At 35.6% G+C, this 17,809-nt stretch overlaps 2 protein-coding genes across 3 annotated transcripts in view; one reads left to right on the top strand and one right to left on the bottom strand.

The window, feature by feature from the left end:
- Window positions 1-1,271: 1,271 nt before the first annotated feature.
- On the bottom strand, window positions 1,272-6,650 carry LOC129741282 (uncharacterized). The gene has a single exon (XM_055733007.1). It carries the CDS (start codon window positions 6,648-6,650, stop codon window positions 1,272-1,274), a length of 5,379 nt encoding a protein of 1,792 aa, XP_055588982.1.
- Window positions 6,651-8,582: 1,932 nt separating this feature from the next.
- Window positions 8,583-17,809, top strand: part of LOC129746189 (protein phosphatase 1 regulatory subunit 14B) — a 184,318-nt gene continuing 175,091 nt past the window's right edge. The window contains exon 1 of one of the 2 annotated variants that reach the window (XM_055739736.1): window positions 8,583-8,806. The gene's annotated coding sequence lies outside the window, so the exon portion shown is untranslated. The remainder of the gene's footprint in view (window positions 8,807-17,809) is intronic. The other variant, XM_055739734.1, reaches the window with a different exon arrangement.

Below are 17,809 nucleotides of genomic sequence, written 5' to 3'. Positions count from 1 at the left end.
TCATTTTTGTCATTTTTGTCATTTTTGTCATTTTTGTCATTTTTGTCATTTTTGTCATTTTTGTCATTTTTGTCATTTTTGTCATTTTTGTCATTTTTGTCATTTTTGTCATTTTTGTCATTTTTGTCATTTTTGTCATTTTTGTCATTTTTGTCATTTTTGTCATTTTTGTCATTTTTGTCATTTTTGTCATTTTTGTCATTTTTGTCATTTTTGTCATTTTTGTCATTTTTGTCATTTTTGTCATTTTTGTCATTTTTGTCATTTTTGTCATTTTTGTCATTTTTGTCATTTTTGTCATTTTTGTCATTTTTGTCGTTTTTGTCGTTTTTGTCGTTTTTGTCGTTTTTGTCGTTTTTGTCATTTTTGTCATTTTTGTCATTTTTGTCATTTTTGTCATTTTTGTCATTTTTGTCATTTTTGTCATTTTTGTCATTTTTGTCATTTTTGTCATTTTTGTCATTTTTGTCATTTTTGTCATTTTTGTCATTTTTGTCATTTTTGTCATTTTTGTCATTTTTGTCATTTTTGTCATTTTTGTCATTTTTGTCATTTTTGTCATTTTTGTCATTTTTGTCATTTTTGTCATTTTTGTCATTTTTGTCATTTTTGTCATTTTTGTCATTTTTGTCATTTTTGTCATTTTTGTCATTTTTGTCATTTTTGTCATTTTTGTCATTTTTGTCATTTTTGTCATTTTTGTCATTTTTGTCATTTTTGTCATTTTTGTCATTTTTGTCATTTTTGTCATTTTTGTCATTTTTGTCATTTTTGTCATTTTTGTCATTTTTGTCATTTTTGTCATTTTTGTCATTTTTGTCATTTTTGTCATTTTTGTCATTTTTGTCATTTTTGTCATTTTTGTCATTTTTGTCATTTTTGTCATTTTTGTCATTTTTGTCATTTTTGTCATTTTTGTCATTTTTGTCATTTTTGTCATTTTTGTCATTTTTGTCATTTTTGCCATTTTTGTCATTTTTGTCATTTTTGTCATTTTTGTCATTTTTGTTGTTTTGTATGGGATGGAAGCGAAACGGGATTAAAAACGCGGCGGACTACTTTTTCGACACAAAACTTTTATTGCTGATAGCTTGCTTTAAAACACGTCTGTACTCCTTGGAGTGAAAAAGCTAACTGAAAATTTAACGGTTTTAGCGCAAAGCTCTGGCGCGAAGCTTTAGCGCAAAACACACTAAAAACAAAAACTTTAATTTTGATGCACGCTTATTTTAGTTTCACCAGAACACACTCCCCCCCTTGAGGCAGTGTCCTCAATCGGAAGGAATCGGGACCAGTCGGTGGATCGGACGATCATATTCGGTTGAACCTCTGCGAAGGGTGACGTTTCGGACCGAACCAGCGGGGTCCGGATGCACTGCGATGATCCTAGCCAGTTCCCATTGGCCGGGTGGGATGTTTTCGTTCTTGACCAACACCAGTTGACCAACTCGGAGATTGTCGGCCGGGGACTGCCATTTGGTTCGTGGTTGTAGCGAAGTGATGTATTCGTCTTTCCATCGGGACCAAACGTCTGCCACCTGTTTCTGCAGCACCTGGAATTTGTCCAACCGGTTGATTGGAGCATTCGGGACACCTGGTTCGGGTAATAGGTTGAGTGGTTGACCAATAATGAAATGCCCTGGAGTGAGAGCATCACAACTGTCCGGAGAACTGGATAGAGCACACAAAGGTCTTGAGTTGAGACAAGCCTCTGTTTGCGTCAATATGGTGTACAATTCCTCATACGTCTTCTTTTCATTTTTCAGGACCTTGTACAGATGCGTTTTGGCACTCTTAACAGCCACTTCCCATAGCCCACCCATGTGGGGCGCCGATGGTGTGATGAACGTCCATTTGATGCCAACATTGGAGGAGAATCGTTCGGCACGCTGCTTGAATTCGTTCGATTGGAAGAAGCCTTGGAGTTGATTGTCTGCCCCGACAAAGTTAGTCCCATTGTCGGACCATATTTCCGTGCAGAGACCACGACGAGCGATGAACCTCTTGAGAGCCAGAAGGAAACCATTGGATGATAAATCGCTGGCTAATTCAAGATGAATGGCCTTCGTTGAAAGGCACACTACAACAACAATGTATCCTTTCGTCACGTACGGTTTTCTTGGGTTGCAGCTCTTGATGAATATTGGACCGGCGTAGTCAATACCAACATGGATGAAGGCACGGACTGGCATCATTCGGACCGCTGGAAGGCTACCCATAAGCTGTGCAGCTGTTTTTGCTTTCATGCGGCAGCAACGAGGGCACTTCGATGACTTCGATGTTTGCTGTCGGACGATGGTTTGACACCCGATGACCCAGTAGCGCTGATTAAGTGTTGCGATCATAAGCGTTGGACCAGCGTGTAAATTGTCCAAATGTACTTGTTGGATGAGCAATAAAGTGTACCTGTGGTCTCGTGGCAAAATAACTGGATGTTTCATTTCGTACGGAATATTTGCGTTTTGAAGTCTCCCACCAACACGTAGAATGCCTTTCCCATCGATGAACGGATGTAACGACTTGAGCTTGCTGCGTCGACCGACCTCAGCACCATTTTGAAGAGCCTTCAATTCGGAACCGAATGCGTCTTGTTGGGCCACCTTGGCTAGCTGCAAATTGGCCGCTGATAATTCATCGGGAGTTAGAGCACCAACGATTCGAATTGTTTTCTTGGCCTTACAATTCGCCTTGACATTGTTCACATAACGGTTGATTGATGCGAGTATGCGGGATGCATATCGTAGCGAAGAATAACGTTCCAAAATATATTGAGCCACCATTGGCTCGGACTGCACTGTGGTGACATAAGTAACGGCTGGTCGCTGCTCGAGGACGTCTTCGGGTACGTTATAGATCGTATCTTTCGTGTTGATATGTTCCAAAAAGGAGGCTTCGTCGTAAAGCCAGGAGGGACCTGTCCACCACAGGTCGTGTGTGACGAGTTCGATTGGAGGGATTCCGCGAGATGCACAATCAGCTGGATTGTCCTTGGAGGAAACATTATGCCACATGCTTCTGGGGAGGGTATCTAAAATTGTCGATGTTCGGTTTGCAACAAAATTCTTCCACCGTTTGGGATGTGAAGACAACCATTCCAAAACGACAGTGGAATCGGTCCAAACGAATGTTTCGATTTTGAGATGGCTGAGTGAATTTGAAATTTTGTTAATCAATTTGCTCAGCAGTACAGCTGCGTTCAATTCCAAACGTGGGAGGGTGATTTGCTTGATGGGTGCCACTTTCGTTTTAGCAGCGATGAGATTGACTTCGACGACGCCAGATTTGTTCACCCATCGACCATACACTACTGCAGCATATGCCGATTCGGATGCGTCGCAGAAACCAATCAGTTGCACCTGTTCGTCGTTAGTGATGAATCGGGGAATTTTGATTTCTTCCAGCTGATGAAGGTTGTGCTTGACGGTGATCCACTCTTGTTCAATTGCCGCAGGTAAGGGATCGTCCCACGACAAATCGTGTAACCAAAGTTGTTGGAATAAAATTTTGACCTTGACGATTGTGGGTGAGAGCCAACCAAAGGGATCGAATAATTTGGATGCATCGAAAAGTAATTGCCGTTTTGTGTTTACGCTCGTTGGATCCAGAGAAACTTTGAAATCAAAGCAATCGGTGCTGGGCGACCATCGGATGCCGAGTGCTTTGATTGAATTGCTGCTGCTGATGAATTCAATCGGAATGGGACCATCTCTTGTGTCGGTTAAGCTGTCCAAAAGTTCGGGATTGTTTGAGCTCCACTTTCTGAGTTTGAATCCGGCTTTCTCAAGTATCGACCTAATTTGAGAAACCAGATTTTTTGCCTCGTCGATGGAACGTGCACCGCTGATGATGTCGTCAACATAGGACCCTTTCAAGATGACCTGGCTGGCTTGTTGGTATTCTTCGGCACAGTCTCGGGCTGCCTGCTTGAGTGCTTCGGTGGCAAGATACGCAGCGCTGGAGGTGCCATACGTCACGGTTTTCAGTCGATAGTGTTGGATTGGTTGTTCCGGGTCTTCTCGCCAAACGATTCGTTGATAGTCGGTGTCTCGATCGTCGACTAAAACTTGCCTGTACATTTTTTCCACATCGCTCATGAACACAATTGGATAGGTTCGAAAGCGACACAGAACGTCGAATAGGTCTTCGGTGTTGTTTGGTCCCACTAACAGTCGGTCGTTTAGTGAGACGCCAGTGCTGGTCTTGGATGAGCCATCGAAAATGACTCGCAGTTTGGTTGTTGCGCTGTCATGTTTCTCCACGGCGTGATGGGGTAAATAAAAGCACTTACTTGGTTGCGTTGTTACCTCGGATGACGGAATCAGCTCCATGTGGCCCAGTTGCTGATACTCCGCCATGAAGTCCACGTAAAGTTGCTTGAAGGATGGATTTCTGATGAATCGCCGTTCCATGGAATGCAACCGTTTGACGGCCGCGTTCAGCGATTCTCCCAGGGCGGGTTTGGTTTCGTCAAAAGGAAGCCGAACAACGAATCGGCCCGTTTCGTTGCGCTTGTGTTTTGTTTCGAACAATTCCACCACACGTTGTTCGTCTGCGGTGAGAAGTTTTGCCTGTGGAATCTCTTCGGTCTCCCAGAAGCTGCGCAGAGCTCGATCGATGTTCACATCGAGCTGCACAGTGTAGGACACCTGATGCGTTTGGATGCTGCTTTCACCAGAAATTCTTCCGGCGACCAACCAGCCGAGCACGGACCTCTGTGCGACCGGTAAACCATCTTCGTCGGTGACTTGGCCTGCTTGTAAAATGGGCAGAAACACTTCCACCCCCAGGATGACGTCGATTGGCCCCGGCTTATTGAAGCCAGGATCCGCCAGCGGCAAATCGCGCAAGAAGTGCGATTGTTTGGTGTCAAAGAGCTGGCACGGTGTTGGTGATGCCAGAACTTCGAGGATGTAGGCTTGGGTTGTCAGTACGATGTCGTCGTTGAATCGGGATGCGATTTCCAATCGCACCGCGCCTTTTGTGGTACCGGCTTTGGCACCAGCTACACCGGTGACGGGAAGTCTTGCGTTGTTTCTGCTGAGTCCGAGGCTCGACACACACGCCTCACTGATGAGTGTTGTGCCGGAACCGGAATCGATCATCGCTCTCACTAGCTGGAAAGAGCCATTTCGATTTCGAAGTCGGATGAGTGCTGTTGGTAGGACTGAAATCTTGGTGGTCGTTTCGGATGGGTTGATTTCGGCTTTGAAGCTTGACACCTCCGCCGACGGCTGCGTTTCAAATTCGGGCTGCTGGATCGAAGAGTTGATTGATGTTGACACGAAGGTGGACCGGACCATAGATTCCTGACTGTCACCAAGTTGACAGAGGAGCGTATGGTGCCGCTGCTTGCATCCTTCATTTCGACAGCTGGTTTTCGATGTGCAGTTTCGAACGGAGTGGGCCGGGCGGAGGCAGTTGAAGCACAGATTTGATTTCTGCACTAACTCTCTCCGGGTGGCTGTGGTTGATTGCAGGAACTGCTTGCAGTGGTAAAGTTGGTGTTGTTCGGAGCACAGTGAGCACTGATGAGGTGTTGTGTGGTAACTCGAAACCTTCTTCTCGGCGGACCTGGTCTGGATGCGAACTTCTTTCTTCACTTCTCCCCATGATGACTTGCTGTTGGTGAAGGAAGAGCAAGTTTCCAGAGCGTCACATCGGTTCTCGAGGAATGCCAGGAACTGTTGGAATGTGGGATTCTCCAGCTCGACGATTTTTTGTGCCCACAGTGCTCGGGTTTCCTTGTCGATTTTCTCCAGCAGAAGATGAATCAACCAGGCGTCTCGGGTTCGGTAGGCTTCACCCATAGCGTCTAGCTGCCTGATCACCTCGTCGGATGTTGTCACCAATTTCCGCAGGCTCACTTGATTGGAGGAGGAAGTAACTGCTGGCTGATCCAGGAATTCTTTCACCAAAGCGAATACCGTATACTTGGGTTTGTCGTAGCGTTCCAGCAGTCGTTCCCACACTTGGAGGTAGTTGGCATCGGTGATGGTGAAAGAATTCACCAGGGATTTTGCTTCGCCGTCCAAGTAGGAAAGCAAATACTGGAGCTTCTGGGAATTTGGCAACGTTGGCTTGTTGTGGATGGTGCTAGTGTATAGGTCCTTGAAAGACTGCCACTCCTTCCGGTTGCCTTTGAAGATCGGGATGTTGATTGGAGGCAATCTTACGTTGAGCTGCTGTTCTGCCGGGTGTGCACCTTGGAATCCAATCTGTCGCATTTCGTTGAGCTGGACAGTTAACTCGTTGGTGCGAGTTGAAACTGTAGCTTGGCTGGACAGAAGCACCTGCTGCGCCTGGATCAAGGTTTCGATCGCGTTCTTGATTCCCCGACTGGAACCGCCCTCGGTGTCCTCGCTAATGTCGGAAGAATCTTCCAATCCGGAGTAAATCGCCTTGGCCGCATAGTACCGATCCTCGAACTCGGTGCGGTAGTTGAAAACCGAAGCGACCGCCTCGAGTGATTCGGTTTGCTCCTCAATCTCGTCCTGGATGTCAAAAAAGGTGGTGCCCAGAGTGTGCAAACGGCTAAGGCGTTCCCTAACCTCACACACTGGGGGATTGCGCGTTTCCACTCTCCTTGCTGTCTCGAGCTCCCATTTAATTTTTTCGAAGAGATTATTGCGCTTCTTGATGGTTTCTTCCATTTTCCACTGGCAATAATTATCCGGATAACGAAGGACCAATGTTTTGTATGGGATGGAAGCGAAACGGGATTAAAAACGCGGCGGACTACTTTTTCGACACAAAACTTTTATTGCTGATAGCTTGCTTTAAAACACGTCTGTACTCCTTGGAGTGAAAAAGCTAACTGAAAATTTAACGGTTTTAGCGCAAAGCTCTGGCGCGAAGCTTTAGCGCAAAACACACTAAAAACAAAAACTTTAATTTTGATGCACGCTTATTTTAGTTTCACCAGAACATTTGTCATTTTTGTCATTTTTGTCATTTTTGTCATTTTTGTCATTTTTGTCATTTTTGTCATTTTTGTCATTTTTGTCATTTTTGTCATTTTTGTCATTTTTGTCATTTTTGTCATTTTTGTCATTTTTGTCATTTTTGTCATTTTTGTCATTTTTGTCATTTTTGTCATTTTTGTCATTTTTGTCATTTTTGTCATTTTTGTCATTTTTGTCATTTTTGTCATTTTTGTCATTTTTGTCATTTTTGTCATTTTTGTCATTTTTGTCATTTTTGTCATTTTTGTCATTTTTGTCATTTTTGTCATTTTTGTCATTTTTGTCATTTTTGTCATTTTTGTCATTTTTGTCATTTTTGTCATTTTTGTCATTTTTGTCATTTTTGTCATTTTTGTCATTTTTGTCATTTTTGTCATTTTTGTCATTTTTGTCATTTTTGTCATTTTTGTCATTTTTGTCATTTTTGTCATTTTTGTCATTTTTGTCATTTTTGTCATTTTTGTCATTTTTGTCATTTTTGTCATTTTTGTCATTTTTGTCATTTTTGTCATTTTTGTCATTTTTGTCATTTTTGTCATTTTTGTCATTTTTGTCATTTTTGTCATTTTTGTCATTTTTGTCATTTTTGTCATTTTTGTCATTTTTGTCATTTTTGTCATTTTTGTCATTTTTGTCATTTTTGTCATTTTTGTCATTTTTGTCATTTTTGTCATTTTTGTCATTTTTGTCATTTTTGTCATTTTTGTCATTTTTGTCATTTTTGTCATTTTTGTCATTTTTGTCATTTTTGTCATTTTTGTCATTTTTGTCATTTTTGTCATTTTTGTCATTTTTGTCATTTTTGTCATTTTTGTCTTTTTTGTCATTTTTGTCATTTTTGTCATTTTTGTCATTTTTGTCATTTAATTATGTCATTGTACTCAGTGTTCTTCAACCCACGCTAAACTTTTTATCAATTTTTATCTTCCAGTTATAACTCAACCACTCCAATTTTTTTACGACTGTTCAATGTTTGATTTAGATTTGTTAATTTATTTTAGTTATTTCAAATTATTCATTTGTAACTGATTAATAAAGCAACCTTATCAATCCATTTACTATAGCCATCACAGCATAGAAGGCTTAACTTTTTATGAAAATTAATACTATACCCAACGAAGTTGTGCTGACTTTAATGAAGCTAAAATTGTTACGTGTAGGGTTGCTCTCGAGAACAAATTTGCATCTTGGGAGCCTTCCTGTAGCGTGGTTTTGGAAGCTACTGCAGTCATTTAACTATGTCATTGTACTCAGTAAATTTCTCAAACTAGCGCCCTCACCACGCCGTCGACGAATTTTTGACGAACTTCGTTCTATAAAGGAAGTGCCTGAAATAAACAAAAACTGGTTGTAGGAAACTTTTCAACGAAAAAGCTTATCATCATGAGGCTTCACGGCGCATGTGCCAAAATCCATACTCTCTCATGATGGCAGAAGTAGGTAGATAGATATAATTTCCAAAATATTGTTCTAACCGGCTGCGAAATTTCTATGCTGTCATACTTCCTATGCTCTCTTCTAGGCCGCTTGTTTTGGTTGAAGTAGGCGTGACAGGTGGGTGGTTGGGCGTTCGATCTGTCAGGGTTGTCATAGTTTCCCAATACAGGCAGGCAGGCAGCCTCGTCTGGCAGCCAGCAGTAGCGCGTGTTCTGTGTTCTGAACAGCTTCTAGCTAGAATTCAGAGCCAGGCGGTCGGTCGATGTTCGGAAAGTTTTTGTAAGGTTTCTGGTGTAAGCATTTTTTCGGTTCATCGTCGCGTCGCCTACTTGGGTGCAGATTTTAGAAGTGTATTTCTGTAAATTGCCTGGTGCCCCATTTGGATAAAAGTTGGATCCTCAATCAGCGTAAGTAGGATTCACATGTTTTTTTTTGCTGCAACTCCATGTCTGGGGATTGTGTTACAATTTGTTTTTTGTCGAATTGGTGACTGGGAAAGTACAGATTATACAACACTGGGTTACTAATGCAACAGGACGGAAATAATTTTGGGATGAAACAAATGATGACAAACAACAATCAAACGAGTGAAATAGATGATTACAAGGAAAATTTTAAAAAGGCCTAATTGAAAAACCCAAATTTAAGATACACCAACTTAGGGCAGTTCAATTTTCTGGGTTGGTACGCACGGCACAATGGAATAATAATTCAAGTTTTTTTTTCCGAGCATCACTCACGGTGATGAATTGCGATAGATGGCGGCCGTCTAGCAGGGCAAAGTCAAGAATCTGGATGAAAAGTATGGGAAAATAAATTACGTATATATCTACTAGATAGGGAGCTGCCGCGAAAGTTATATCCACATCGCAAACTGTTCAAGACCATAAGGATGCTGTAATATCAAAAAAGGAAAAAAAAGATGCTGAAGCAGGGCGCTGAGTAGACAAAGGACAATGCTCTAAAAATACACATACATGCGAAGCATCAAAGCCGAAGAAGCCGTGGCAGCAAATGTTGATCTACTTTGATGGTATTAGATTAATTGTGTAGGTATTTTATTTATTCTAATTTCTCAATATTTCAAAATTAAGTGAATTTATTTTACCAGGTTGCATGTAGATATAGTTGGTTCCGAATGAAAAAACCTCCAAAAAAAAAGTTGAATCATAAATTGCTTATAGTTTCTGACAGCTTTGCAGTATTTAAGTGCTTCTTTGATTTTTAGAATTTTTAAAAATACATCTATCGGACGATGTATAGATATGTAGGGGTACGATGAACATTTTGACCTCTTTCCTTCCGAAGGAAAAAAAAATCTTACTTAAACTAAGGACATACAATTTCGTCTTTTGGGTCAACTCATAAACTTTGCATGTTATTTGGTCAATTTGGATTTGATGGTTCACGATTCCCCACCATTTTTCAAAATCCAAAAAATATTGCATTTTTTCAAACAGTCAGAATTTAGGGAAAATAACTTATTAAAAATTTAAAAAAAATACCTTATGTTACCTTGAAAATGTAGAAAACCATAGCATTTTTTATTTTCATTTTATCTCTTGTGATAAAGAAGTAATGGAACAACGAAAAAAAGTGGCCCACGATTCCCCACTCTCCCATACATAATTTCAAAACACTTTCTAAAGGCAAAATGCCAAGGAAAAGAAACAGGCCCATATTAATTTTGGCAACACGATCGAAAACTTTTGGTTGCCAAAACAATTTTTTGACAAAAATGACAAAAATGACAAAAATGACAAAAATGACAAAAATGACAAAAATGACAAAAATGACAAAAATGACAAAAATGACAAAAATGACAAAAATGACAAAAATGACAAAAATGACAAAAATGACAAAAATGACAAAAATGACAAAAATGACAAAAATGACAAAAATGACAAAAATGACAAAAATGACAAAAATGACAAAAATGTCAAAAATGACAAAAATGACAAAAATGACAAAAATGACAAAAATGACAAAAATGACAAAAATGACAAAAATGACAAAAATGACAAAAATGACAAAAATGACAAAAATGACAAAAATGACAAAAATGACAAAAATGACAAAAATGACAAAAATGACAAAAATGACAAAAATGACAAAAATGACAAAAATGACAAAAATGACAAAAATGACAAAAATGACAAAAATGACAAAAATGACAAAAATGACAAAAATGACAAAAGTGACAAAAATGACAAAAATGACAAAAATGACAAAAATGACAAAAATGACAAAAATGACAAAAATGACAAAAATGACAAAAATGACAAAAATGACAAAAATGACAAAAATGACAAAAATGACAAAAATGACAAAAATGACAAAAATGACAAAAATGACAAAAATGGCAAAAATGACAAAAATGACAAAAATGACAAAAATGATAAAAATGACAAAAATGACAAAAATGACAAAAATGACAAAAATGACAAAAATGACAAAAATGACAAAAATGACAAAAATGACAAAAATGACAAAAATGACAAAAATGACAAAAATGACAAAAATGACAAAAACGACAAAAATGACAAAAACGACAAAAATGACAAAAATGACAAAAATGACAAAAATGACAAAAATGACAAAAATGACAAAAATGACAAAAATGACAAAAATGACAAAAATGACAAAAATGACAAAAATGACAAAAATGACAAAAATGACAAAAATGACAAAAATGACAAAAATGACAAAAATGACAAAAATGACAAAAATGACAAAAATGACAAAAATGACAAAAATGACAAAAATGACAAAAATGACAAAAATGACAAAAATGACAAAAATGACAAAAATGACAAAAATGACAAAAATGACAAAAATGACAAAAATGACAAAAATGACAAAAATGACAAAAATGACAAAAATGACAAAAATGACAAAAATGACAAAAATGACAAAAATGACAAAAATGACAAAAATGACAAAAATGACAAAAATGACAAAAATGACAAAAATGACAAAAATGACAAAAATGACAAAAATGACAAAAATGACAAAAATGACAAAAATGACAAAAATGACAAAAATGACAAAAATGACAAAAATGACAAAAATGACAAAAATGACAAAAATGACAAAAATGACAAAAATGACAAAAATGACAAAAATGACAAAAATGACAAAAATGACAAAAATGACAAAAATGACAAAAATGACAAAAATGACAAAAATGACAAAAATGACAAAAATGACAAAAATGACAAAAATGACAAAAATGACAAAAATGACAAAAATGACAAAAATGACAAAAATGACAAAAATGACAAAAATGACAAAAATGACAAAAATGACAAAAATGACAAAAATGACAAAAATGACAAAAATGACAAAAATGACAAAAATGACAAAAATGACAAAAATGACAAAAATGACAAAAATGACAAAAATGACAAAAATGACAAAAATGACAAAAATGACAAAAATGACAAAAATGACAAAAATGACAAAAATGACAAAAATGACAAAAATGACAAAAATGACAAAAATGACAAAAATGACAAAAATGACAAAAATGACAAAAATGACAAAAATGACAAAAATGACAAAAATGACAAAAATGACAAAAATGACAAAAATGACAAAAATGACAAAAATGACAAAAATGACAAAAATGACAAAAATGACAAAAATGACAAAAATGACAAAAATGACAAAAATGACAAAAATGACAAAAATGACAAAAATGACAAAAATGACAAAAATGACAAAAATGACAAAAATGACAAAAATGACAAAAAATGACAAAAATGACAAAAAATGACAAAAAATGACAAAAATGACAAAAATGACAAAAATGACAAAAATGACAAAAATGACAAAAATGACCAAAATGACCAAAATGACAAAAATGACAAAAATGACAAAAATGACAAAAATGACAAAAATGACAAAAATGACAAAAATGACAAAAATGACAAAAATGACAAAAATGACAAAAATGACAAAAATGACAAAAATGACAAAAATGACAAAAATGACAAAAATGACAAAAATGACAAAAATGACAAAAATGACAAAAATGACAAAAATGACAAAAATGACAAAAATGACAAAAATGACAAAAATGACAAAAATGACAAAAATGACAAAAATGACAAAAATGACAAAAATGACAAATATGACAAAAATGACAAAAATGACAAAAATGACAAAAATGACAAAAATGACAAAAATGACAAAAATGACAAAAATGACAAAAATGACAAAAATGACAAAAATGACAAAAATGACAAAAATGACAAAAATGACAAAAATGACAAAAATGACAAAAATGACAAAAATGACAAAAATGACAAAAATGACAAAAATGACAAAAATGACAAAAATGACAAAAATGACAAAAATGACAAAAATGACAAAAATGACAAAAATGACAAAAATGACAAAAATGACAAAAATGACAAAAATGACAAAAATGACAAAAATGACAAAAATGGCAAAAATGACAAAAATGACAAAAATGACAAAAATGACAAAAATGACAAAAATGACAAAAATGACAAAAATGACAAAAATGACAAAAATGACAAAAATGACAAAAATTACAAAAATGACAAAAATGACAAAAATGACAAAAATGACAAAAATGACAAAAATGACAAAAATGACAAAAATGACAAATATGACAAAAATGACAAAAATGACAAAAATGACAAAAATGACAAAAATGACAAAAATGACAAAAATGACAAAAATGACAAAAATGACAAAAATGACAAAAATGACAAAAATGACAAAAATGACAACAATTTTTCAATTGTTAAAATGATTGAATTACCAATAAGGTGTTTCAAAATTCAGAAGCTACTTTCAACTGTGTTATTATTTCTCATCATTGATGACTTTCACATGAATCTGAATTCTGTCTTTTTTTATTTTCTTATTTCTTATTTTAAAACGCTTTTTGAGGTCTTTTTTTTAATGGTGAAATTGGCGCTTACTTTATTCAAATCCTTAAAATCTGTCTTCTGTGTGGACACAATCTGTACCAAAAACACATTTGGCTACCATGCTCATGGGTGTACAATACTGTAGTAGCTGTAGGCTGTTTTGAATATTTTTCTCGCAAAAATAACTGTCAAAGCTGGCGTTTGGAGCAGAGGTGCCAGGTGATTTCGTCGAGAAACCAGGACACCGCAAAGAAAAAAAACAGGATTTTTCAGAACACCAGTCAGTGTATTGATTGGAATAAAATGCAGCTCTTCTAGATTGCATAAATAAAGACGAAGTAACGCCCAGGAGAGATCATTTATTTCAGTTGGCTTGCAGTTATATATAAAAAAAACACTGAATGAATGTCATCTGAACCGAAGATTAACATTGGTTTGAGATGTTAACCTGTTTTTAAAATTAAGACCATTAACTTTAAAGACCAATTTTCAAATATCAGGACAATTTAAGAGTTTTTGACAAATAAATACAGAGAACGGAATTCTCTTTATCAGCGGAAGTGAATACTATCGCTCACCTTTATGAGTTGACAATATCAACAATTACATTGAATAAAACAAATACATTCTGGAATATTCCTGCAAACAAGCTAGTACATAATAAGAAAGGTTCTGGAAACTCCCGAAAAAATAAATTGAATCGAATGGAATAGAAATTCCAGAACACTCGAAAGCATATTTGAAAACGATAGGAATTCCTAGAAGGTTTTTTCAAGTATTCTATAACATTTAATAAACTGATAATAATTTGCTTGAACAGAAAGTTTACAAAAAAGAGCTAAATGTTTCATAACTTTTAAGGTATTAAAATTGATTTTTCTCCGTTTTTATATCGTCCTAGTTTTTAGACCAAAGTAACATTGAATTTCATGCTCTCAGCAAATGTAAAAAAGGATGATCTGTAAACATATTTTTTTTTTTCAAAAAGCCATGCTAACACAAGAAATTGAACTCAAATGATTTAAATTAAGGAGTCCGCATTGTATTAAGCTTACTCGCGCTGAAGAACTGTACTCTAATAATAATTACAATAAATCTAGCTCTGCAAACGTAGAATGACCCACATTCTCATGGTTAAAATTCGACGGATAAATTGGTCATAATATGTTTATGGCCACATTTCTTTAATACCGCTGACTGTAACCGCAATCGTTTTCGTTTGGCTTTCTCTTATCTCGTCGAGCTGGATGTTTTTCTTCCGGGCTCAATGTGCCAGTCTGTGTACATCTAGTAAATAAGTATGCTGTCGTTTTTTTTTCGCGGACAAACATTTTCTCACCCACTGCAGGTCCACCGTCCAAAACACAAAGACCCCACAAAAGATCATGTTTTTTGATCTAATTAAGTTTATTCTCCCGCTCTCTTTCTTTCAATGTAATTTTCGATTCGGCTACCTAGTCTTTTCTCGTTTGTATCACCATAATTATTTACAGGTGGGCACAAACGCTTGTTTTCGGCGATAGCGACGACCGAGAGCCAACTCGGTTCTGCAACTCCAGCTTTGTTTAAAATGGGGTCATCCCTTCGGGGAGTCACTGCTTCGAGAAGACTCAGCTTGTAATTGTGAAAAGTGTTTCTTAATTCCGTGAACTCTTACGTTACTTACCGGCCTTCCTTCATTGTGTTAGAGCAGATCACACATAAATTGGGATAAATTTAAAGAATGATTAAGTCCTCACAAACCGGGAGATCAAGTTGTTGATTTAAGATTAAAAAAAAAGGGATTCCGGAAAAATGGGACCATTTTCATCATTTTTGTCAAATTTGTCAATTTAGTCAATTTTGTCACTTTAGTCAATTTTGTCAATTCAGTTAATTTAGTCAATTTGTCAATTTTGTCAATTCAGTAAATTTAATCAATTTGTCAATTTTATCAATTTTGTTAATTTAGTCAATTTAGTCAATTAAGTAAATTTAGTCAATTTTGTCATTTTTGTCATTTTTGCCATTTTTGTCATTTTGTCATTTTTGTCATTTTTGTCATTTTTATATTTAATTTGTCATATGTAATTTTTGTCATTTTTGTCATTTTTGTCATTTTTGTCATTTTTGTCATTTTTGTCAATTTTGTCAATTTTGTCATTTTTGTCATTTTTGTCATTTTTGTCATTTTTGTCATTTTTGTCATTTTTGTCAATTTTGTCAATTTTGTCATTTTTGTCAATTTTGTCAATTTTGTCAATTTTGTCAATTTTGTCATTTTTGTCAATTTTGTCAATTTTGTCAATTTTGTCCATTTTGTCAATTTTGTCAATTTTGTCAATTTTGTCAATTTTGTCATTTTTGTCATTTTTGTCAATTTTGTCAATTTTGTCAATTTTGTCAATTTTGTCAATTTTGTCAATTTTGTCATTTTTGTCAATTTTGTCAATTTTGTCAATTTTGTCAATTTTGTCAATTTTGTCAATATTGTCATTTTTTTCAATTTTGTCAATTTTGTCAATTTTGTCAATTTTGTCAATTTTGTCAATTTTGTCAATTTTGTCAATTTTGTCAATTTTGTCAATTTTGTCAATTTTGTCAATTTTGTCAATTTTGTCAATTTTGTCAATTTTGTCAATTTTGTCAATTTTGTCAATTTTGTCAATTTTGTCAATTTTGTCAATTTTGTCAATTTTGTCAATTTTGTCAATTTCGCAATTTTGTCAATTTTGTCGTGTCATTTTTGTCATTTTTGTCGTTTTTGCCATTTTTGTCATTTTTGTCATTTTTGCCATTTTTGTCATTTTGTCATTTTTGTCATTTTTGTCATTTTTATATTTAATTTTTTAAATGACAAAAATGAACAAAGTTATTTTTTAGTCTGCATTTTTTTGTACTGAAGAAGACAACTTTTGTCATAATATTTATTTATGTTATTTATGTTGGTGTCAGTGTAATTTGTTATAGACATAAAGCTTTTTTTTTATTTTGGTTTCTTTGAAATTTTAGGAAACAACCCCATGAAAAATTAGGTTTTTAGGTGCCTTATAAACATTAAATTTGTTAACATGTTGTTTGGAACGAGTTGTGATTTATTATACGAGCCAAGTTTCAAACCGGAGATTCAAAAAACGGCCAATTCCCAGAAAGTTCATTTTCGACCGATTTTTTTTTCGGAGTAACATCAGATCTTGATGTTTTATGTATTTTTAAGTCATTTTGTATTTAAAATATTCTTGTTCTCCTTGGATGATTTTGAAGGCTAAAAAATAGAAACTTTGAGCGCATTGCACTGCTAAGTCAAGTCTGATTAGGATGAAATTTTAACCAGGGTTAGTCTTTTGGGCCAATAATTGTCGTGTTATGAAAATCGATTGATGATATTTTTTCCATACATCTATTACCACCCTAGTGTTTATCATAAAATAAAGTTGTGGATTTTTTATCGAAAGCAATCTAGCAATGAATCGTTGGGTATTAGATTCTGCATATTTTTCCAATCCATCTAGAACACTAGAATGCATGACATATGTTTCGCACCATATCTAATATCTGTATAGATATTTTAATCACTCAGCCAGCAAAACTGTCGATTCAGGGCAAGTTCCTTTACATTGTGTCTTACGCCGGTTTACTTCCGGATGCTCAATCGGGAGAGCACAACCTAGCGAGGGGCATTAGTGAGGTTATGAATGAATGCAACTTAGTGCAATATTATTCCACATAAGTATTGATAAAGCTTCCCCATATAACAGCCGCATTGGTGAGGGGGATATTTTCTTTCAATTTATGGCATTGTATGAAGGACCTAATCTTTTGGATTTTTCTGGGAAAATTTATAACCTAGAATTCTAATTCTGCTACTTCTTCAACGATTATTGCGAATATTCTGTCTTCAAAATCAGTTCATGAGTCACATTCATGTAAAAACGTAAACAGATGCAATAAAAGTGATTGCTTACAAGGAAGTGTAACGATCAATTGCAGAGTGTTGAGCAATGAAATTATTACTGCTGATGGTTCTTGCGTATCACGTCCTCTGACAATGACAACGTGCAATAAATATCAATTTGCATTCGTTGTAGGAGGAATGTTAAGCCTGTGGCCATCGCTAGCCATCGCACTTAGGAGCTGGGGGTGTGTCGCGTGACAAACACAATTTCACTTCGATGTGGTAGGTACACCAAAATAGAAAAAAAAAAACTAACTGCCATCCAATTACAAGTCAGTCGAAAAGGCCAGCAAAACAAAAAAAACGCAAACACCCAAAAGAGAAATTGACTGATGACTCGGCTTCGTTGAGGTTGATTGATGTCGAAAGTTTTCCACACCGACCCAGGAGGTGATACGAGAAAATTTACAATTTTCAATGTAATGATCAATTCGGGTTCATCAGTACCAAATAAAAGCAATCTGTGACCAAACGAATCAGAATGATGAAGGCAAAATTTCATATTTAAAATTTAAATGTGTAATGATTTTTTCCTCTACGTTGAACAAAAAATAAGCTCTCTTGAATAT

Source organism: Uranotaenia lowii, chromosome 2 (genome assembly GCF_029784155.1).
Source record: "Uranotaenia lowii strain MFRU-FL chromosome 2, ASM2978415v1, whole genome shotgun sequence".
In the NCBI taxonomy this organism is placed as follows: domain Eukaryota; kingdom Metazoa; phylum Arthropoda; class Insecta; order Diptera; family Culicidae; genus Uranotaenia; species Uranotaenia lowii.
The sequence above is the reverse complement of the archived record's forward strand: the minus strand, read 5'-3'. Positions and strand labels throughout refer to the sequence as shown.

Coding starts and splice junctions, on each gene's coding strand:
- LOC129741282 (XM_055733007.1), bottom strand. CDS start 6,650: ATGGAAGAAACCATCAAGAAGCGCAATAATCTCTTCGAAAAAATTAAA.